Consider the following 23550-nt stretch of genomic DNA (forward strand, 5'->3'; position numbering starts at 1 on the left):
GGACAATGGCTGACTGGTATTAATACCAAACCAGTCCATCAGAATATCATTGACCAAAATGAGATTTCCCTGTTGGGCCATTAGAGTTGGAGTCTTATTAACTCTCCCCTATTCCTCTGGCCCATAATGGATTATGAGATAGAGCAGAAGAAACCAGGCACAGAAGACTCTCCCTCTCATGCTTTACCCCCATACCCTGTGCTCCATTTATGGAAGATGTCTCCCCAGTCCTTGCCACTCCCACAATCAGAGCAGGTGAGGTTCATAATTATTCAGCCTCATCTCCATGGAACCTTTAGGCAACACAGATCCTTGGGCCATCATGAGATGCTACTTTTTAGTTCTTAGTTACACCAACGTTAAGAAAAAGCAAACACCACAAATACATGAAAGCTATTTACTCCTGGTGAATTCCTCAGGGTCCTAGGTTCTGGGGTTCAACACTTCCCATGATGTCAGAGTACTCAGGCAGGGATGATGGGGACAGGGTGTCAGGAGAATAGTCTTGATGGTCTTGCCAGCAACAGCTTTTTCTTATTTTCCATAATTTGGTCTTAGTTGTTCTTCAGTTGTCTTCATGTAAATGAAGTGACCCACGGCTATCATGATTCTGTAATTGTTATAGTGCCTTTGTAAGCTGACACTGTTCCCAAATCCCCTTACTCACACCACTCCTGTGAAGGGGGTGTGGAGGGGTGGGTGGGCTTGTGCATATGAGGGAATGTGAATTTCATTCTGACTGAATTGTGCTTTACTCAGTAAGCACTCAAACGCTACCATCTCACTTGTAGTAGAAGTGCTAGGGACGAAACCAAGAGACTGGCTGAATAATGGGAAGGTTAAATGCATAAGTATTTTAATAGGAAAAAATATTAAAGACAAAACCAAAACCCATATGGAAAGAGGCTTCCGACTAGGCCCTCCTTTCTAGCAGTGTTTGGCACCTGATAACAATTTGACATTGGGGGCGGGAGCAGCTTGACAAGGTCCACCTGAAGCAGCCTTGAGATTTTTTTTTTTCGCCTGCTTCCATTTCTCCTCAGCATCAAAGGAAAGTGCATGGTAAGAAGTGAATCAGACAGCAAGGGGTTTGTACAGTCATCCTGTGAATGTGTGGCAAAGCCATCAGGACGCAAACCTCCTGTCTTGAGTTCAGAGCTGTGTGCTTTAAGACTTGAGCCCTCTAAAGACAGAATCCTTCAGACTGGTCCCTTCCCAAACCTAAGGGGCTGTCCTTGGCCACTTTCAACTTGAGGCTGTCAAGCAGTCTTTAGGATATGTTCAGCCTATTTTTTGGACAATATAGTAACCACAACCTCTTAAGTCTTTTAATTCTCCTACTTTATAACCATGAGATAGAGGCAGCCACACTCTAGTGAAGGAGAAGCCTCAATTCAGGTTGTACTTTGGATGAAACATCTCAAGGCGTAGAAGAAGGCTGAGAGGTTCTGCCCAGGCTTGTATTTAGTTGTGGGAAGAGGTGATGTTGGATCTGGGCAGGTCAGGGAGACTCCCTAGAAAAGGTCTTCCCAGGCTGACAAGAGGGCTTTTCCTGTTCCTCACCTCCCTTAGGTGAGGGCTGAAAGCAGATCTCCTCACGTGGGGACCTAGCTAGGAGGTCTTTTCTGAGTGGGTCCTCTGATGCCTAATTAAGTGATACCCTCTGCTGAAGCTTTTCCCACAGGTAGGGCATGTGAACGGTTTCTCCCCAGTGTGTGTTCTCTGATGCCTGACGAGGTGGTCCCTGCGACTGAAGCTCTTCCCACATTCGTTGCATCGGCAGGGCCTCACGGAGGCATGTCCTCTCAGGTGCTTGGCGAACGCTGCGCTGTGGGTGAAGCAGCGCCCGCACTCGCTGCAGAGGTAGAGCTCCTCGGCTGCGTGAGTCTTCCGGTGCGCCAGGTACCGCCTGTGCTCACTGAAGTCCTCGCCACACTCTCCACACAAGTAGGGTTTGCCTCCCAGGTGGATTCTTTGGTGTGTTGTTAGCACAGATTTCTGGCTGAAGCTTTTGCCACAAATAGTACAAAAGAAGGGTTTTTCTCCTGTATGTGTCCTCTGATGCCTGACAAGGTCTGAAGTCCAGCGGAAGTGTTTTCCACAATCATCACATCTATAGGGTTTCTCCACAGATGGAGTTCTCTCAGCCTGGGTCAAAGGGGAGGTCGCTTCCAAATCCTTCCGGTTTAGGGGATATTTATAAGGAGCGTTCATCTTATGAACCTTTTGGTGCCTGGCAAGATGCGAGCTTCGCGTGTAACTTTTTCCACACTCCATACATTTATAGGGTTTCTCTCCCGTGTGAGTTCTCAGGTGTCTAACGAGGTGGGAGTTACAAGTGAAGCTCTTTCCACACACAGAACAGTCATGGTGTCTCCCTAACAATGGGTGGACGGGCGTACTTTCCCGAAGGTTCGCAAAACTATTCACTTGAGAAATGTTTGTACCAAATCTTCTTTCATGAAGTCTACCTGGACTATCCTCAAAGACTATTTCCCAATCGGGAGTCTGGTGAATTTCTGGTTCTCCCAAAATAGGCCTGTGTATATCCTCCAAACTCAGATCTTCCTGCTCCACACGCTCTTCCTCATCTTTACTCCTATCTCCTGTAGAAAGGGCAAGAGGAAAATAGGGGTCACTGTAGTGGCAACAATGCCTTCTGCACAACGGGGAGATTTTTAAAAAGGGTTTTGAGATGGCAAGACTAAATGGAATCCCTGTCCTGTCCAAGCACTTTCCCGTATGTTATGCTATCAACAAACCTTGGTATGCACAAATATAATCTTCATTTTATAAATGCAGAGACTGAGAATCGCGGGTTTAAGGGAATTGTACAGGAAATGGTATGGCTGCAATTCCACAAGTTAAAAATTTTCTTTCACCCTTTTGTATTACATTGCTATCAGACAAATGATGGGAGGAGAAAAGAGGAGGGAAATGACAGAAGAATTGGCTGTCAGAGGGAGAAAGCAGTACCGCCTGACATGTTAGAAGAACTGATGAGAGGGGGGCCCTACAGAGAGAGAGAAGCACTGCCTAGAGGAACTGCCGGCTCAGGGTGGGTAAGACCCTTTTTGTCATTCCTCACCTGTGTAGGTAAAACTCAGGATTTCTGGCTCTTGAGTCTCTTGAGGCTCTTGGATATCTGGGACCCAAGGCTCTTCCTCTCTAACCTGGGAGATCTCATCAGGTCTGGGGATTGGAAATGCTGCTCAAGAGAGGGAAAATAGGATATCACGATCGGCTCAACAATTCCCTGTGTTAAGAGCGGACCTTTTCTACTTGGTACGTTGTGGAGCAAATACATAGCTAGGTCAGGTGATGAAATCTTTCATCTCTTTAGCTTGTGTACTTTTAACCAAGTGCTGCATATCTCTTGCCTTTCTTGTGGCACTTTTCACCTGCAATTCAATAATTACACGCCTGTAACCTTGTCCTCTTTTCCCATATTCAAGAAAGCAGATTATCTCCAACTCTTGTTTTGAAACTCATGTGCTTACTTCAAGTATTTCTGTACTAAAGCTATAATATCACAAGTTTGTTTTCCTATTAGAGGTTTCCATTTCCAACCATTTTCTCTTTCTTTTACTTGAAGGACATCATATGTTTCACCTAATCCCTCAATTTCATTGGTGGGGACAGTATAAGAGAAGTTCACTGCATACAGTCTAAGGTCTAAGATACCCCAAAATTTCCAGCAGGAAAAAGATCTCTGTGCTTAGACACTCTAGAATACTTGAAATTCCTTACACAGAGAGACTACAATTCCACAGTCTTCTTCCAAGACATATTCTCCATAGAATTCTTTCTGTGTTGGATCCAGATCACTCCACTGGTCCTGGGAAAAGCATACAGCCACATCCTTGAACGTTACCAGTCCCTGAAACCACATAAGGATTTCATCAAAATGTGACGCTACAGGTAGCCTTGTATTCTGTCCCTGTTGAAAGTCATACAGTAGGTAGACTTCATCTAGGAGATGAAAGGAACTTGAGAGGGGTGCTGCTTAAACTTATTCTCAGGGAAGCTGCTAACCTCATTCCCCTAGCATCCTGCACTGGTCCTGCCCCCACCAACTCCACCACTTTCCCTGAGGACCAGCTTATGTTCTTCTTCTTTAAAGTATTTAAAATTTAAGAAAGGTCTTAGAAATCATCATTCAGCTCCCTACTTGACACTTTAATGCTACCTACATTTCTGCAAAATTTATCTTTTCTAGTAAACTTTACCTAACTGACTCTAATCACTTTCATTGGTTTCTACACTCTAGGGCAAAAAGAAAACTTTTTTCCTCAGTTAGATTACAATCTAAAACCATACATGGATTCTATTCCCTTTTTCTCCAGCCAGACGGCTTGGTTTCAGGGCTTTGACCATGGTGAATACTTCATAAATGTCTCAGCAGTCCAGTCTGTCATTCTTACAAATGACTATCAAATTTATTCCAAAAAAAAAAAAACCAAAAAACCCCTCATTTGACAACTTAAAAACTTCAAAGTTGTAATGGAGTGTTACAAAATAATCCTGTTTTGTTAGTTCTTCGAGTCAATGGCAAATAAATAGGCTTTGGCACCTGTGAATCCAATAGAGAATATTATAATTTATCTCACTGTCTTCTCCCTTTTCTCCCCTGCTTCCAGGCACCTGGAGAACTGTGAGCTTAAAACCAGCAAGAGTGTAAATGTGCATCCTGCCTGACCTGCTCAGTATGGCTAATGCCCAGTGTTTCTTCAAACTAATTCTCTGTGGTACAGAGGTAACTAGGGCACACCTGTGATAGAGCAGTAAGAAGAGCAACCATCTCCGAGTCTCCAGAGCTCCTCTCTGCAGGAAGGTCTGGGTCCTGGGGCACTGGAACCTCTAAGAAGAAAAGAAGGCAAAGATCAGCAATATGCAGCATGCCCCAATAATGGGCAAAAATCTGGACATCCCCCACCATCTTTGGCACGAAGGTGGACCTATCCTTCCTATAATGTGAACCAAGAAACTGGCCTAAGGGTAGCTCCCATATTCCAATCCCACCACCTATAAGACCATCAGAATGCCAAGAGAACAAGCAAGAATGTTGCTATCTAAGCTTGGCCCTATTTACGGGGGGCTCTAGTTGGTACTGTCTCCTCTTAACATCCTGGATTCTCCATGCAGTCTACCCAGGTTCCTTGCTATAGGAGAAATGTCCCCCTCCTTGCCTGCCTTCTGCCACAGTCCCCCCTTTCTGGTGAGGCTTCCCACCGCTCTCCTGCAGGGGCTGGAGCTCCTCTTCCTGGTGTGGATGCTGCTCTGCCGGTGCCCCCAGATCTGGGCTCTGTGTGGTTTCCTCAGGGGACTGCTGGGGGGTCGAGCTTTGCGCGGGATCCTGCAGCTCACTAGGTGACTCAGGCTCTGCTCCTAGATGCACTGTCTCCTCTGACAGGACTTCCTGGCCATGAACATGGACAGTCACCTGGGAATAATTCCAACTTCCAGTCACCATAGAGTCAGGAGGAAGTTCTTGGCTGTCATGGGGGCTTATTTTAGGAGAAGATGCCTAGAGAAAACATACCCAGAGGGACCCAGACAAGGTGGGGAAACTCCAGTTCCACTGCAGCAGGCAGGAGGAGCTGAAGGTTATCTTCCCCAGGACAAGGTAGGGAGTGCACAGGCCTGAGCTGCTCTCTCACCTTCCCTAACCTTGGCCCCTGTAACCCAAGGCTCCTTCCCATCTCTACCTGTCCCAACTGCAGCTCTCCTTGACTGTTTCCCTAGCTGACCAGCCAGGAAGGTGGGATCTGTGACTGGGGGTCTATGAGAACCTCTGAGGAAGTCACAAAATTCTCCTCTCCAGGAACCCAAGGCTCAACGTTCAAAGAAGGGAAAACCAAAGCCATGACCCTTTGGAGGCTGAGACCCCTCAGATGGTCCCTACATAGGTGTTCCAAAATCCAGAAAGTCACACTCATACACACACATCCCCCTAATCCATGGGGCTCATGGATCTATGAGCAATCCAAGGGCAGAGCCCATTAATAATTTATGGGAATCCTGTAAGCCCTCCCCCCAAATCCAGCCTTCCAGCAAATAGTCCCCCTCCACATCACACAGATCAGGACTCCCCCTCCTCACCCACCGCCTTGGTCTCCTGGGTTGTTTCTGCAAACCCTCCACCAGCGTCACTGCCTCCTCGCCACTTTCTGGCCGTTGGCCCCGCACCCAGCTTTGTAGTTCTCCAGGCAGGACGGTAAGAAACTGTTCCAGCACCAGCAGCTCTAGGATCTGCTCCTTTGTCCGCCTCTCTGGTCTCAGCCACTGGTGACAAAGTTCTCGGAGTCTGATGAGAGCTTCTCTAGGGCTTGCTGCTTCCTGGTAACGGAAGCGTCGGAAGTTCTGGTGGGAGGTCTCCAGCACTGGGTCATCCCTCTGTAAGACAGACTCTGGTGTACAGGTGAAATCATCTTCCAGTTTCACCATCAGAATTCCCTCTTCTTCCCAAAGATCCTGGTCCTCTGGTTCCACGGTTGTAGTCATTTCTTGGCTTTGGGGTGGTCTCACACCATCTAGGGCAGCTCACACTGTCATTAGCCCCCAGCCTCAGCCTGGACACAGCAATATTTCCTCCCAAGGGCCCTGGGTAGAGAAGTAAAGACAAACAATAGTATAAGCATGAAACTACACAAGGACAACAGTCTAAGTTCAATCATAATCCTCTATACAAACTTCTTCAAATACTTAAATCCTCTTTTCCCCAGCTTCCATAGCCATAAATCAACAGATCCAGTTGGGAGAGGATAATCAACTAAGGGTATGGTCCTCTACCCCCTTTCCTAGGCAAGGTTCATACTCCACAAGAAAATACTGTACCTCCACTTTGTGAATACTGCCAATTCCACCTCTAAAGGCTCCAAGTCTGTTCCCTCCTCTGTCTTCCTATAGACCGCTTTAGTTTGAGCCTTCATCATCTCCTGCCTGGACTACTACTGTAACTTCCCAAGATCCCTGCAGTACTCAACCATGAGTAAAGTGCATCAGAATCACTTGTGGAGGTTTTACAAAACACAGTATCACACAATGTTTTTCAGACACTCTGATTCTCAGTCAATCCAGGTAACTATATGTTTAGAAATGTTACATGCAGTTCTATTGTGTATCCATGGTTGAGAAATACCAACCATTAGGGAAGTGTGTAAGGTTATGAGAGAAAGTCCTGGAGTTAAACTGCCTGCGTTTGAATCCTGCTCTATCGTTTACTAGGTATTTCCACAGTGGAACCATACACAAGTTCTCATTCTCCTTATGCCAGTTTCTCTGTCTACAAGAGGGAGATAATAACGGTTTTCATCTAATAGGCTTATTGTAAGGAATAAACGTATTACTGTCTTTGAAGTGCTTAGAAGAGTGATGGCACCAGCTATTATAGTATGGCATCGGCTATTCTTATAGTTTCAACTATATTACTCAACATTTAAAAACAAAACCTTTTTAATGTAAGATCAGTTCCAAATCCTGGGAATGACATAAAGCTCTTTACAATCAGCCCCCAATCTATTTTTCAAGCTTCAGATCCTATCATTTCCCTGTATTGCCTAGTTATAAAAAATACATTGCTGATCTCTCTACAACAGGGTGCCATTTCAGCCTCCATATCTTTCTGAAGGTTTTTCCTTCTGCATAGACTACTCTCCACCCTTCACCCCTCCCCTTTCCATGCTACAGAGTGTGTTCTATTTCTTTTTAATGGGTCTTATCATTTTTATTTCCATGATTTACAGCTTAGGTTCCTCTCGCTTCTCATCTGGATGACTGCAACCGCCTCCAAATACGAGCTACCTGCCTCCAGATTTGTCACCTTCACATTCCCACTTAGTATCACCAGAACGAGCTCTCTTGGCAAATGTGCTCATGTCCTTTTCCTATCTAACATCCTTCCATCACTCCCTGCTATCTTGTTAAGTGAAATACAAACTTCAAAGTATTACACATTAGGTTGACATTCATCTTGTTATTCTCTTTGCCCTCCTCTCCAATTCCTTCAGACACAAACACACACACACACACACACGTGTGTACATGGAAAGCAAACAAGAGTCCCATGTTCTTTAGCTTTTGAACATGATGTTTCTTCTCATTCTTTATCCTTGGTTAGGTTAAACTTTACTTTAAAATCTTTCAAGATATAAGCTAACACTTTATGTCTTGAGATGTTTTCTTTGATCCCATTTCCCCTACTCTTAGACATGGTTAGAAATCACCTAAGTCCTCCCACCCATAGCGACCTGGGCACCTTTCTAACATAGTATTGGTCATATTACATAGCCATTGCTTATCTTTCCTGTGAAACTCTTTGAAGTCAGGGACTATTTTCCATCAATCTCCAATACCTATAATAAAGTACACAATAAATGCATTTAAAATGAATAAAACTCTACTCTGAAGCTTCTTCCTATTGTTAACAGGAAGAACCACTGTTTCCTCCATTATGCTTTTACTATGTTTTTTATTATTCACCATATCCTGTTAATTCCACCCTCTAAAAAATGCCTTTCAAATTCCTCCATCTCTTCATCTCTATTGCCATTCCCCCAGTTGAGCCATTATGACCCACTAGAAGATATTAATAGCAACTTAAAAAAAATTACAATATCCTCTGCTCCTGAATAGCACTGGCACATAACAGGCACTGATACACTGGAGAGATGACTTAGTTCAACTTCCATGACTGGTTTTCTTGGTCCTGTCCCCGTTCCAGACCAGTGTCCACAAGCAGCTAAAGGGCTCCTTCATTTCTCAATCCTTTTGTGCTGTACTACAGCTGCCTCACATCCACGTTCAAGGTTATCGATCCACTCTTTAACAGCTGTGTCTCATCTGTTGTTGCCCATCAAATGAGTTTATAGTCAAATGACCATATTATCTTTATTCTTTCTCAAAACCCTCTTAATTCATGCTCTTATGACATTGTTTTCATTATCCTCAGTCACTTGCAACATGCTTTCATAGTCTATTTTGGATAATTCCCTGATTCCTAGATCTTCCTGTGTGATTTTTCCTCTGCTATCTCTACCTCATAGTGGTTTGTTTTCTGAAGTGGCTTGTATTTTTAATCTTTTTACTTTGGGAGTCCTCAGAGCCCTAGTAAATGTGAGCCCCTTGAGTGTAATTTCATTTGTTTCTTCCTAAATGCTAATGGTTTCAATGATCTTGGATCAGTTTGTTTATTCTTAAGACTCTCTGTTGCCCAGGCTGGAGTGCAGTAGTGCAATCATAGCTTGCTATAGCCTGGAACTCCTGGCCTCTCAAGTAATTTTCCAACTTTGGCTTCCCAAAGCACTGTTATCACAGCCTGAGCCACCATGCCTGGCCAAATCAGTTTTTATGTTAATTTCTCAGGGTGTTCCTGAATAATGTTTTTAGTGTATCATTTGGACCGATGCCTTCAAGTAATGTTTGGCCTACCCAAGGCTCTGGAGAACCTACTTCCTGGGTCAGTAGAAAGATTTTCAAAGGTCCAGGTTTGCAGGCTGCTCAATTCCATAACTTTCACACTGCATCAGCTCCCCAAGTCCTATCTCCTTGTTGGAGTACCAGTATTAAAAGTTCAAACCCTAGAAACTTTATTTTGGTTTGGAATCTCACTGGGCCATGGTAAAGTCAGCTTACACTTATTCTTCTAGCATTTATTTCTTTTTCCTTCTGGAACCTATAGGCTTTCCTTTAGTTTTTAAGAAAGAGAGACAAGGAGAGATGGTATGGGCAGATAGGCAGGCAAGCACAGGATTTAATAATGGGCAGGAGGCCCATCCACATTAGTTCCACATGTGATACTCCAAGTAGGTGAGTGGTGAACTTCCTAACATACGAAATCTGCCTAAGGCTTCCCAGTAACCTTAGGATAACATTTAAACGTCTTTAAATTCGATACACAAAGCCCTTCAAAACCTGGTCCCCACCACCTCTCTTTCCTTCCATGACTGCCAATCCCATTGAAAGCCACTGCTCAAATTACTGTCTTTCTTTTCTATACCCTTCTTGGGCTTTCCTGACACTGTTCGCCCTGTCTGAAGTACCCTTTTCCACCCTCGTCACGTGGTTAACTCCACTCATCTTTCAGATCTCAGTTTTTCCAAGATGCCTTCTCTGGTCCTCCCGGATGATGCTTCCATAGGAACCTGTATCTCCCCCACAACAGCACACATATGTGTTTATTTTTTGTGTCATAAAAACTGTTCATCTTCTGTTGAACTCACTGGACTGTAAAGCTCTGAGGGCAGGGACAAGCTGCATCCAGCTTGATGCCTGGCACACAACAGGCACTCATTTCATATTTGAAGAATGCAGAAAACGCTTAGTAAGGTTTTAAAAGTCTGTTTCCAGAAGGATAGATACCATGTCATATTAACCCATATTCATCCATTTCTCTAGCAAACTGTGCGTTTTTCTGGATAAAGGCATAGATAGGAAAAAAACATTTATTGTTTGGATTGTGAGTAACGGAATTCTCTTAGTGGTTCCCGAGGTGATGGAACCACAACTCATCACAAGAATCTTCAGGTTGCACTGGGAATAATCCAAATGCAAGTCACACAACACTGGGCATTTGAAAAAAAAATCATTTTCCATTGAGGATTTAAATCAATTTTAATAAGCACAAAATCAGACATCAAGTAATTAAATGCAACTACAATACTGATTATTTATCCAGACAAAACTTTCCAACCCCCGCCCCAACTCCTACCCCTGGAAGATAGAACTAATATATAAGGTCTTTTGGCTTAATAAAAGGACTTATTATCTTAAAAGTTTGAGAACCGACATCCAGTGAAGCAGACTTGGAACCCTCATTGTTTTCATGCAGCACTAGGTACAAGAGATTCCACAGTATGGATCCTACAACATATACATTGACAAAAGAGTTCCTGCTTTCAGAGGGCTTTGCTCTCCAAAGAAAAAAGAACATGTAACAGTGCCACATAAAACCTGCCATTTAAAAATGCCCTTCAGAAGTCACAAGCTGAGATTTCTGTTGCTTGTTTTGCATTTACTTTGGCAGCCTAGGAAGATGAAGGAAAACAGATCAGTAATCGAGGGAATGAAGGAAGGAGTATTGGTGAGTAAAAGACGAGAAATGAATAGGAGGTACAGCAGTGCTGTGCACAGCACCAAATTGGATATCCAAAGATGTACGATCCAGCTCCAGATCCCCAAGAAACTGGAGCTTCCTTGAGGGTTTCATGAAGTAACATACACAAGAGACCTTGTAAAAGGTAAAGCCCTCTGTAGATAACCACTCTCCTAACTCAGTGATTATCTGAGATGTGAGAGCTTTATGAACTGTGTTGTGCAATTGTCAAGTATAAATATTAGAGGCAGAAAACAGATGTTGTGTTTTTATTCTATAATTAATGGGATGTACTATGCCATAAGTATACCTTGCAATTTGTTGCCTTTGCTATTCTAATATCTTTTTTCAAGATCTGTCCCTGGAAGAGTTCCAAAATAGGATAAAAACTGGAGAGAGAATACAATAGAGAGAATAGGAAACCAGGCCAGGATTAAGTAAGAGACTTGGTTCCAGAAGACACTAAAACAGTATCTGCAAAGATGCAACCTAGTGTCTTCAGTGTGTGTTCCTACAATACATAGGGCTGGAGAGAGGATATGAAGGCAAGACCTTTGTGCAATCCTCAGAGCCCAGCTGTCTCTGCCCCTTATCTGAAGGTGTCACGTGACAGTGAAGACCCAAGCTCAATTCTCTTGAGAAGAACAGAAAACCACAGCCAATGAAAGAATATATAGTTATCTGCCTTAAAATGCTACTAGCTGGGGTGATCTTTCTGGATCCTAAATGGCAGTTTGTAGTCATATACTGTCAACCTAAAGGAGAGACAGTAATCTGCCTATTTACCGGCAAATAATCTTCAGAAGAAAATAGTGATCAGAACTGAAATTATTACATTTAGTAGATATTTATATCCCTTCCAGTCCCCATTCTTATTTTCTACCTTAATGCAGGCCTATAATTTGGGAATTTTAATATGACTGCTTGCTGGGGCTAACCAGGGCCTGTCAACAGCTCCTCTCAGTGTTCTAGAACAGAAAGCCACTAATAAAATCTGTTAACTGCTCTTTTCTAATGCTGCTGCTATTCTTTAACATGAAAGATTAGCCCAGTACAATCCTTCTAATGGAGATATTCTTTTATTCTTAATTGTCCTATATGCAAGCTTTTATCTAGGCTTTCCATATAAGGTTAGGGGCCTTGGAGTGCTGGATCTGAATTCCTGACCTTGCTTATTAGCCATGTAACACAATCTCCCTAAGCCTGTCTTATCCTCAAAAATGTGGCTATTACTACCTATCTCATGTGGTTGTTTTAAGGAGTAAATAAAATAACCTATAGAAATCCTTCAGCATAGAGTCTGGCATAGGGGAGGTGGCTCAATATATTTCATTCGTTTTTCCTTCAAGCTATTTGAAATCCTTTTGGGAAGAAGGCAAGGTTTAAATGATAAGCAAACGGTTCTTTATTTCATCCTAATTACAAAAAAAAAAAGATTGCATAAGGAAAATCTTAGGTCTGTTTATTGTTATATCAAAGAAACCACAGTAAGCCAAAAAACAATTCTTGTCTTGGAGGCACTTATGAAGTAAGATTAAATGAAAGTGTTGGAATACAGATGAGACAGAACCTTAAACATAGATTCTCCCACTGAAGACCATATCAGCAATGCTTCTAATTACCAATGTATCAAAGTCCTCTCTACCCTCTGTAACTGGCAGGAGACAATCTGAGGCAAACTCAGTGTACCAAGAAGTCCTATGAAAACTTAACCTAGATGACACAATGAATGAAAGGGAACGCATTCCCTGGCTTTTGGCCTTCTAACATATGATCAGTATGCTTCAAACCATGTTTAAAACTGTTTCTGTAAAATATTTTTGCCACCTTTTTTTTCTCTTCATAAAAGTACTATTTGAGTAGCAAGGGGAGAAATGGCTCAAAACCTGTTACAATAGGTTTCAAAGAAAGAGAATAAGGTATAGAGAAAGGGAAGACAGGAGGAAAGAAACAGAGGTCAAATAAGTAGGCGGCAGTACAGGGAAGCTAGTGAAAGCTAAGACACAAGTATCTTCTGCCTTGAAATGCTGTAGATTTTATGGTTAGCCTCAAGATACTAGGTAGGAATAAACACGTCATTGAGAGTAAATGTAAACACAAAAATTAAAAATAAAAATTATAATAATTCACTTTCTTCTTAACCAAAATGTTTTTGGTCGTTTTATATACGACAGGCCTAAGAGGCAATGCCAGATAGTAGATAGCTGCCTTCGGGGGAGGGTGACCTACGTTCTGTCCCTGCCCTACATCATAAAGATGTATCATCTTGGACAAGTCACAGCAGCAGCTCATGTTGAATCTTGGGATGATTCTTTATCTAAAGGTAGAGAACTGGACCAGCTTTTTGATGGCAATGAGGGGCTTTGAGAGGAACAAGGACATATAGCATCTCTGTTGGATTTGGGCCATAATGTATCAGCCTAGGATACTGAGAGAGATTTACTCAAGAGTTGAGGAGGGCTAGGGGCCAAATACAAATTTTTAAGTTTTGAGACAGGGTTTTACTTTGTTGCCAGACTGGAGTGCAGTGGCAAGATCACAATTCACTGCAATCTCTGACTCCCAGATTCAGGCCATCCTCCCACCCCAGCTTCCCAAATAACTGGGACTACAGCACATGCCACCATACCCAGCTAATTTCTAAATTTTTTGTAGAGATGGGGTTCTGCCATGTTGCCCAGGCTGGTCTCAAATACCTGGGCTCAAGTGATCGGCCTGCTTTGGTCTCCCAAAATGTTAGAATTACAGATATGAGCCACTGCGTCCAGCATCAAATGCAGATTTTTAAGAGGCCATATTTATATATCTGGCCATCATGGTCATGTTGGTTAGCCTCCATATAAAACTAGGCTTTTTAACCTCCAGGAAAATTACCCCAAAGCAGTTACTGGCCTAAATAAAGCAGGTCAATGTATAAACCTCAGTTTAAAACAGAACATCACAAACTAACCTGAAGCAAGAAAAGAAGGGGACATCAAACCTGACACCCATCCTGATGAGAGCAACAGCTCTCTTTTGGCAGCCAAACTAATGTATGTAATTCCTACAATGAACATGGTCAATGGCAATCACAGTCAGAGGAACCATCATTTAATGGGAAATAACCCAGTATCATATATAATAGAGCTGACCTGAGGTTTTGCTATAGATAATTCATAACGGCAGTAAATTCAAAAGTCATTTACTTTGTTTTTAGCTTTGTAATTAACACACCCTGTATGGATACCCTCTGTTCTATGTCTGGATGACTTCATTCTGGCTTTGTTCAAGGCTCCCTTGCATTTGAGGAGACGATAAAGGATGGGATCCCCACCTGCTGAACCAAGGAATCTGAGTACTAGATTTCCACTGAAGACCAAATCATGACCCAAAGAAGTAATCCCAGAAGTCATTCTTGCCGTGGGCATGGCTTAGTGTCCGTCTCCCCACTGTGAGCCCCGCCCTCAAGAGCAAGGGTCTCCTTATTCATTTTTATATTCCCAGTGCCTACCACTTTGTCAAGCCCTTAGTAGAAAAGGTGCCCAATAAATGCATGTTGAGTTTAATTAAGCTTTCTATTTCTCCTTCTCCAACTTGTATATATTCTAGAAACACTGAAAATTCAGAAATCGGCAGGTATCAGGGCTCCTGGGTAATAAACCATTCACAGGGATAGCTGTAGGAATTTGGCATTAGCATTCATTCCCATCTCTTGGGGTAATCAGGTGGCATAAGCATATCCTGCTTTACTGTATAGCATCAGGTCGGGGAGAAAAAGTTCAAGAGGGGAGAAAGACAAGGGATGGAGATCAATCCACAAGTATCTATTGAGCGTTAGTTGTGTCCCACACTATTCAAGGTGCTGGGCAGAGAAAGACAAAAAAAGCAGAAGCTCTGACCTTAAGGAACTTAACAGATAGTTAAGCAATAGCAGGATTTTAGCAATACTAGGAATTCACAGCAAAAGTCCAGAATATGGGTGTAATATATATGATCAAAAAGTGACGTCCCTGTCAAGAGAATTAAGAAAACCAAGGGGAAGAACTTATCAATATTTCACCTCAAATTTAGCATATAGTATTCAGTTTTTTAAGTACACATTCTTAATTTTACGAATAAAATATTCAGACCTAGGCGATTAAATATCCACAAAAGATCAGATTACTAGTTTCCAACACAAAAGTGCTCAAACGGGTCTTCTGAACCCCAACCTACTGCAATGTGTATATTACATATGGCCAAAAGGTAGTTGTTCTTAAAGTGAAGAACCCAGATCTGCGGCATCAGTACCTGAGCCTTGTTAGAAGTACACATTCTCAAGCCCCAGCACAGACCTATTACCAGAAACTCTAGGGGTGGGCCTCAGCAATATGTGTTTAACAAGTCCTTCAGGTGCTTATAGTAAGTTTGAGAACCATCACCTGAAGCAAACGCAGTAAATCTGAAGTTCATGCAGAAAGCCATTGTTGGTTATATTAAAGGGTTTGCTGGTGAGAGAACAGCAAAAGCAAGGGGTCTAGAACTGTTTCACGTTTTAAATCTGTGCCAAATTAACTGGGGAAAAAAATGTAAATCTGTAACTTACCTCATCTGTACAATTTAATGGCTGAGTCCCTCACATTGTAGTAAATCTTGTTGTACCCTTGGAATGACTGTCTACTGCAATTAGTATATACAGAGTACAAAAAGTGTATAGCTGGAGGAGAAAGGGTGAAAGATTATGAATCCCAGGTGTTTGGTCCTAGGAGGAAAAATTCCTGTCCTCTCTCCAACCCTGCCCACCCTCTTATGCTAGATAGTAACAGCAGAAAGTTCTCCAAGACTGCTCCGCGTTCACACGCTTCCCACCAACAAGCCTCTCACGGCTATCCCACAACCTTTCTGAAGTAGCTTCCTGGATCAAGCCCCACGGGGCAGCTTGGAAGAGAAGCTGGGAGGGATGAGAGGCTCCACTAGCATTCCTTGTGGCTTCTGAGTGTAGCTGCCCTGGGTGTCACCTGCAGAGCGTGGATAGAGAAAAAAAGAACAGTTCTAAGCCCAGCCTCTAAGGGAGAGCCTGGGATATGGTGATGCTCCCCAGGATCAAGGTGGTTCAAGAAAGGCTGGGTCTAAGAGTCTCCCTCTGGGGAGGTCAGTACAGATTCCAAGGCAGACAGGATTATCAAAGCGCCTAGGAGATGAGAACATTCATTGTTCAGAAAAACAAAAATTAAACTGACACCTTTCTGAAAGAACACAGCCTATCCATGGCACACAAACTAACAAACTTTTAATCAAGACAGACAAGTAGGTATACTCCTGCTAAAAGTAATGCTGGTGCTGAGAAGAGGTGCCAAAACTGGCTGTTAGGAGTGGGAGGAGAGGAAAGTTCTAAGTGGAGACAGCAGCTACTGGCTTGAGGGGAAGCTCAAGAGTCTGTCACAGTGGCAGCTGAAAAGCCACTGGCCAGATGGACGCCAAGGACTAATATCATCACAGGTGATAAGATCACGGGTGAGTGTATCTGAGTGTGTGCGGGGGGAATGAGGGGAGCTTGTGGGTGTAAGGAGATAGGGCTTGCCGGGGCAAGGAACCCGCTGAGATGATCTGAAGCAATCTGAGAGTAGAGGTGAGAAAAGGCTGAGGAAAATAAAGGGGCCTAGACCACTCCTCCCTCTGTTCCGGGGGGACAGTGGCGCGGAAGCGATAGGAGGTACGAGGTACGGACTAACTACATTTCTGCAGGCCCCAGGAGGGGGCGGAGGGCGGTGGCTGGAAAGGGAAGGAAGCCAGGAGCGCCATCCGCGTTCCCGGAGACACTGGCTCCTGCCATCAGGAAACACAGAGGCCAAAACGTCTCGGCCCCCTCAGTACACCGCCGCCGCTCCTTCCCCAGGACACGGTGATTTCCCCAGGCTCTGGGGGGCGGGGTCTCCGGTCCCTCCCCCTCCTCCCAGCCCTGCCCGGCTCTGCCCGATCTAGTGAGGCCCGGTCCACCCCGGCCCGGCCCAGGCCCCTCAGCACTCACGGCTCCGACAGCTCCGGCGGCTCCTCCCCTGCGCCGGTTTCTCTCCCACCCACTCCCGACCGAAACAGCGCCGCCGGATCCGAGCCGCGCGGGGCCTAGCGGGTCGGAACACGTGGGGCCTTTGCGCCCGGAACCGGAAGCGAACGCTAGCCCCGCCTTCTCGTCGCGCTGGAGTCTTTCTAGGCTGTGGGAGGTTTGGTCCTCTCTCTTCGCTCTCCGAGGGATGCGGTTCGTGTGTTCGCCAAGGACCCAGTGAAAAGCAGCTTTGGACTCCACAGCTTCCGTCCGCGATCCCCAACCCTACTCTGCAGCGAATAAGTTAATATCTTGGGCTTTTCATTTATACGCATACCTTCTGCAAGGTTTTTCTTTTTGTTTTCTGTTTTTAATCTTTTGTGTGATTGTTTTGGATACATCGACGTGTTTTTCTTGATATTTTATTTTCTTTGCATTGTCTGCTGCAGCATGGTAGAAAAGGGCAGCGTTAGGGTTGAATATTGGCTCTTGCATCCACCATCAGCAACAGGGCCTTGGCCCAATATCTCCCGTCTCTGAACCCTAGTGTGCATCATATTGTGCCATGGTAATTGCCCCATAAACTGCATACCTCGACCATACGTCGGCTTTGCGTTGAAACTGCTCTCTGTAACCCTAATGTGATAGGCAAGCAGTCTAAACCCACGCCATCTTGGCCCCTGGGACTTGTAATAAGTTACTAAGGTCTGTAATTTCCACCCTACCCAGGAAGTGTGTAAACTAATGCTTATCTTGACTTCTGTGAACCACTTAAGTAACAATCGGAGTGTCCAAAGTCCCCTGGCCCTCGGAATGTCCAGAGCCCCTCACCCTCACCCCCGCCCAGGAGGTGGTTTACGGAATTCCAAAGTCCACTGGCCTTCAGAATGTCCAAAGCCCCTCACCCTTACCCCCGCTCAGGAGGTGGTTAACGGGCATAAAAGGTCTTGACACCCTTCTTTTGGGGCCTCAGATTAGAGAGACCCAAGTCCTCCGTGGCTGCCGGCAATAAAGACCCTGTAATTTGACCTAGTCTTTATCTCAGTGGTGATTTCGCGCTCGCTACGTCACAACAATATAAAATGGGCATAATAATACCTTTACTGTGAGGACTAAATGAGACATTGCTCATGAACTGATTGGAACATCAGAAGCTCAGAAAGAGAATAGTATCATTGTTCTTTCTTTTCCTTTGAGGGTTGCTTCGTATTTCTTTACTTTCAGGCTGTCTTCCCTGATCTCATTTGTTCATTTTTGTCTGTTCGGTGACCTTTCTGCCCATACCTGACATTTTCCTTTGCGCTCTGTCCCTTTTACCCTGTAAGTCACCACTCTCCACGTGCCATGTGTCACTTCATTTTCATGGGACACATGCTGGGATCTGTTTGCTGGGTTTGAACCGAAGGTATTAGTTACTTTTGGTGGAGGGAGAGTGTATTAGCGAAACAGAACTAATAGATGTGAACCCAGAAGGTGGGACAAACCAAGCAGGGAGGGGTCTTCCAGGTCATAGCTAGATAAGAGACAAATGGTTGCATTCTTTTGAGTTTCTGATTGGCCTCTCCCAAAGGAGGCAATCAGATATGCATTTATTTCAGTGAGCAGAGGGGTGACTTTGAATAAAATGGGAGGCCGGTTTGCCCTAAGCAGTTCCCAGCTTGAATTTTCCCTTTAGTTTAGTGATTTTTGGAATCCCAAGATGTTTTCCTTTCACATAGGGTATATATAAACATATAAAAGGAGATTTATTATAAGGAATTGGCTCACATGATTATGGACGTTTAGAAGTCCCACCATCTGCTCTTTGCAAGCTGGAGAGCCAAGAAGGTTGGTGGTATAATTCAGTCTGAAGCTGAAGGCCTGAGAACTGGAAAGGGACTGAGGTGCTGGTATCTGAAGGCCAGAGAGCAGGAGGAGATGATGTCCTAGCTCAAGAAGAGAGAGGTGAATTTACTCTTCCTCTGCCTTTTAATTCTATTTGAGCCCTCGATGGATTGAATGGTACCTAGGCATGTTAGTGAGAGTGATTTTCTTTACCCAGACTACTAATTCAAATGTTAATCTCTTTCTCTCTCTTTTTTTTTTTTAGATGGAGTCTCCATCTGTTGCCCAGGCTGGAGTGCAGTGGCGCGATCTTGGCTCACTGCAACCTCTGTCTCCCAGGTTCAAGAAATTCTTCTGCCTCAGCCCCCCAGTAGCTGGTATTACAGGCACGCACCACCACACCCAGCTATTTTTTTTTTTTCTTTCTTTTTTTTTTAAATATTTTTAGTAGAGACGGGGTTCCACCATATTTACCAGAAGTACCTTCATAGGCACACCTACTAATAATGTTTTACCTGTTATCTGGGCAACCCTTATGTAGTCAAGTTGACATATAAAATTACCCATTACAAAGAGGAATGTACATTTCATGAAAGCTTACTGTGTACCAAATGTTTTTCCTAGGAAATCTCATTGAATATTTTAAAATATTAGTATCAAGTGCATAAATAATACATGACGGAGTTCTTCTAAACATTTAAAGCATTACAGTGTTAAGGAAAAAAATTATTCAGTGATACTTGTTAAAGCATGGTAAGGGAGACCTTATTCAGGACCATCACGAAAGGTAAAGAGACCACTGCAATGAAGTCTTGCTGTAGGGACGAGAGATTGGGCTCAACTTCAAATAAAAATGAGCAAGTGAGAATGTATAGTCAAGGAGCTTTGATGAGAGTTTGGGACGTCGATGGATTGAAAATTACTAACGGGAAACTCAGGAGTAAGGGGGATTCTGGCTAAGTCAACCTAATAGGATTCTTGCTGAAGACAGAGGCCAGGGTGACCAGACATCATCTGGGGGATGGCGGAGGCTGAGGAACCTGATCTGGTATTAAGGATGGTCAGTTAGTGAGGATGGGGGAGTTCCTGATAAAGGACTTAGCAGAGTTCTTTGCTAACAGTAGATCCTACAAGGAGGTACACCGACAGGTCTAGGAGAAGTTTCGGAGCCTGACAAGGTTGGAGAAGAAAAGAGATTTTGTCAATAGATAAAGCTAATGACATTTTTCCCAACCCTGGCTTCCTCTTCTCTCTCCAGAAGTTAGCTATTCTTATGACCCTAGTGCGTTTATCTTCCAGATCTTTTTCTTTATTTTCATGTACTATGTACATATGTATCCACAAAAGGTAAATAGTATTATTTTGTGTGTACATGTGTGTATGCCTCTGTGTTCATGTTGAATTCTTTAATTTGTTTTCTCTTAGCAGTGGGCCTTGGAGATCTGTTGATGGGGTAAATAAAAATCTCCCTTATTCCTTTTACTTTCTGCGTAACATTCTATAGTCTGAATAGCTGTTTGCCTATTGAAAACATGCGTCATTTATAATCTTTGGGATTACAAATAATGCAATAATGATCACTCTCTTTGTGCATACATGCAATGATACTCTGAGATGGATACTGAGAAAGAGTATTGCTGGGTCATAAGTTGCACACACTTAATGAATACTGCCAAGTTTTCCTCCCAAATGAATGCACCTGTTTACACTCTTAACAGTAGTGTATGAGATCTTTTCCCCCATATCCATGCCCTTCCATCATGTTGCCGAAATTGTAAATCTTGGCCAGTTTAATGGGCAAAAATAATGTCTAATTGTTTTACTCTGCCTTTCCATCATTAATGGTGAGACTGAACTTTCTTCCATACATTTGCTGGTAATTTGTAGTTTTCCTATGAGTTTTATTCTTCTATTGGACTTCTTGTCTTTTAAAATTGTTAGATGTTCTTTATGTATTCTAGATCCTAATCATTTGACATATATCTTGTAAGAGACATGTTAATTTTATGTGTCAACATGACTAAGTTCATGAAAGCCTACTCTGTACAAGATGTTTTTCTCTATACATCTCCTTGAATATTTTTAAATATTAATATTAAATAAATATTTTCCTTAACTTTACAGATTATTGTTTAACTTTGTAGCATTAAAGTTTCAGATCTGATATACTCTTTTCCCCAGTGGCTTCAAATTAGGTGTTTTGTTTAAGAATATCTTTTCTGAACCAAAGTCATAAAGGCTCCTCCTGTATTTTCTTCTACTACTTTTTGCTTCTCCTTTTTACGGTTAAATTTGGAATTTATTTTTGTGAATGATATAAATTGGGGATTCTAATCTGATGTCATCAGTGGTAATCAGTTTTTACTTTGAAAACATGGAGTATGAGATGTTCACATAATAGAGGATATATTTGCATGCAAAGGATACAATCCGTATGTGATGCGATCTGAATTCTGTCAGTGCAGTTATCTGGTCCTTCATTTGTCAATGATTGTTTGAGTGACTGCTATTATAAGACACTGTGGTAGGTATGTGGAACAGAACAGAGAATTAGAAAGATGCAATATCTGTTTCTGTGGATCTAACTTTCAAGTGGTATGTGTGTATATGATATGAAGGAGTTGGGGAGGAAGAAAACAGTTTAAATAACTTACACAATGCACTAATTGTGATTATTTAATAATGATTAATTAAGTTAATTACAGTGGTTGTAAATTCTCCAAAGGAGGAACACAGAGTGCTATGAGAACTTGTAACCCGAGGTCCTAATCCTGGTGGTGGTGCTGTTAGAGACATAGTTAGGGAACGCTTTCTTGGGTAGTGACCTTTGAACTGAGTCAGTGGAATGACTAGGCAGGCTGAGGCTAAGGGTGAGGTTGGGAGATGGGGTGTAAATCAAAAAGTGTCTGAGGCAGAGCCCAGTTGATTTAGAGGTTTATTTTGCCAAGGTTGAAGACACCGCATGGAAAAGTAGATACAAGTTACAGTAGGATGTGTGGCCTTTTCCAAAGAGGGTTTTGAGGACTTTAATATTTAAAGGAGAAAGAGCAAGCAGGAGAGGAAGGAGGAATGAAAACAAAGGGGAGTGTAGGCAGCTGGCAAGAGGTCACATTCTTGTGAAGCTGGAAATCCAGATTTTACAGGTGAAAAGAAAGTAGTGGGGGACAAAGTCAATTATGCATAGATCTGCATTTTCCATAAGATGAAGTAGATGTGAAGGAAAGTAAATGTGTCTAGAAACAAAAGGAATTTCAGAAACAAACGTGTTTAGAAACAAAAAGTGTGTTTAGAAACAAAACAAAAGGAAGGCAGTTTTTCGTGATTTAGTTCCCCAAGCTTAGCTTTTCCCTTTGGCATAGTGAGTTTGGGGGGTCCCAAGATTTTGTTTCCCTCTTACTGAGGTGAGTGAAAAACAATACTTCAAGTAATGGAAAATAGTGTATGCCAGAGTGCTGAGATAGGAAGGAGCCTGGTGTACTGGAGAAACTGAGAGGAGACTGGTGTGGCTGCCGTCTGAGAGCAATAGAGGAATTTGTGAGTCCTGATGGTTGTGGACAGAGATCAGACCTGATAGTCTAATAGTCTTATAGGCCAAATTAATTGCTAAAATTAATGGGAAGCTGGCCAGGTATGGTGGCTCACTATAATCATTTAATAATGATTAATTAAGTTAATTAATCCCAGCACTTTGGGAGGTCCAGCCGGGCGGAACACTTGAGTTTAGGCATTTGAGATTAGCCTGGGGAACATGGTAAAACCCCATTTCTACACACACACACACACACACACACACACACTCAGCTAGGTGTGGTGGCATGTGTCTGTGGTCCCAGCTACTTGGGAGGCTGAGGTGGGAGGATCACTTGAGCCCAGGAGATGGAGGTTGCAGTGAGCTGAGATTGTGTCACTGTGCTCCAACCTGGGCAACAGAATGAGACTCTGTCTCCAAATAAATTAATTAATTAAAATAAAATAAGTGGGGAGCCATTGGAGATTTTTTATTAGATTTTTTATTATTTTTATTAATTAAGCAACATGATTAGATATGCACTATTATAAGGTCTTTCTGGTCACTAAAGAGAATGGAGGGACCATGAGTGGATGAGGAGAGAGAACTTAGGAGGGTATTACTGTAGATCAGGTACTTAGACTAAAGCAATAATAGTAGATATGGAGAGCATTGGGTTATTTCTTTAAGACTATCTGATGTATTCCACAGAAAACTGTAGTTAAGAAAAAAAATAAAGAAACTTAAAAAAGACTATAGAGCAAAGAACTAATTGTTAGAAAAATGATTATTGTTAGAAAAATGGGATAGAGAAAGGTTATTTTCCAAAAGTTGAAGAAATGGCAGGGGTAATTAGTGATAGTGAAGTGAGCTCAGCTGAAAGTGTGTGCATAGGAGTTGCACTCTTCGTTGTTCAATCCAAGTCTGGCTGAATACCAGGTATAGAAAGTGAATGGTTCTGGAAGAGCTATGTGTACATGGCATTTTTATAATTAGAGTTATTTAGACTTGCAAGAAGAATTTGTAATTCAAAGTGACCTGGTGGTGAGCCACTTGGTCAGGCACTAGATTAGATACCTTGGTAAATATATAATTATCTGCATTCAAATGTGTCTGTATTGTACT

The 23550-nt window shown here is 42.9% G+C and overlaps 1 protein-coding gene across 2 annotated transcripts; it reads right to left on the reverse strand.

Annotated features, from left to right (window-relative positions):
- Window positions 1–383: 383 nt before the first annotated feature.
- Window positions 384–17190, reverse strand: ZNF202 (zinc finger protein 202). 2 transcript variants are annotated; one of them, XM_012470239.2, is made up of 7 exons: window positions 17079–17190; window positions 6103–6603; window positions 5233–5443; window positions 4772–4860; window positions 3751–3880; window positions 3089–3208; window positions 384–2606 (listed from the first exon to the last, which is right to left on the reverse strand). In XM_012470239.2, the coding sequence occupies exons 2-7, from the start codon at window positions 6502–6504 to the stop codon at window positions 1612–1614; spliced, it is 1947 nt and encodes a 648-aa protein (XP_012325662.2). In that variant the 5' UTR covers window positions 6505–6603; window positions 17079–17190; the 3' UTR covers window positions 384–1611. The 2 variants fall into 2 exon arrangements, with proteins under 2 accessions (XP_012325662.2, XP_012325663.1); XM_012470240.2 differs by having other exon boundaries at window positions 6107–6603; window positions 17079–17154.
- Between the last annotated feature and the right edge of the window lie 6360 nt (window positions 17191–23550).

The sequence above is a fragment of the Aotus nancymaae genome, unplaced genomic scaffold, assembly GCF_030222135.1.
Source record: "Aotus nancymaae isolate 86718 unplaced genomic scaffold, 86718_ANA_hifiasm-v0.15.2.pri h1tg000012l, whole genome shotgun sequence".
Classification (NCBI taxonomy): domain Eukaryota; kingdom Metazoa; phylum Chordata; class Mammalia; order Primates; family Aotidae; genus Aotus; species Aotus nancymaae.

Excerpts from the sequence above, each read along its gene's own strand:
- ZNF202 (XM_012470239.2), bottom strand. The coding sequence starts at position 6,504 with ATGACTACAACCGTGGAACCAGAGGACCAGGATCTTTGGGAAGAAGAG. Across the intron at positions 5,444-6,102 it reads CCAGGAGACCAAGGCGGTGG|GTGACTGTCCATGTTCATGG; the intron begins GTGAGGAGGGGG and ends AATTATTCCCAG. Across the intron at positions 4,861-5,232 it reads CCAGCCCCTGCAGGAGAGCG|AGGTTCCAGTGCCCCAGGAC; the intron begins GTGGGAAGCCTC and ends TTTTCTTCTTAG.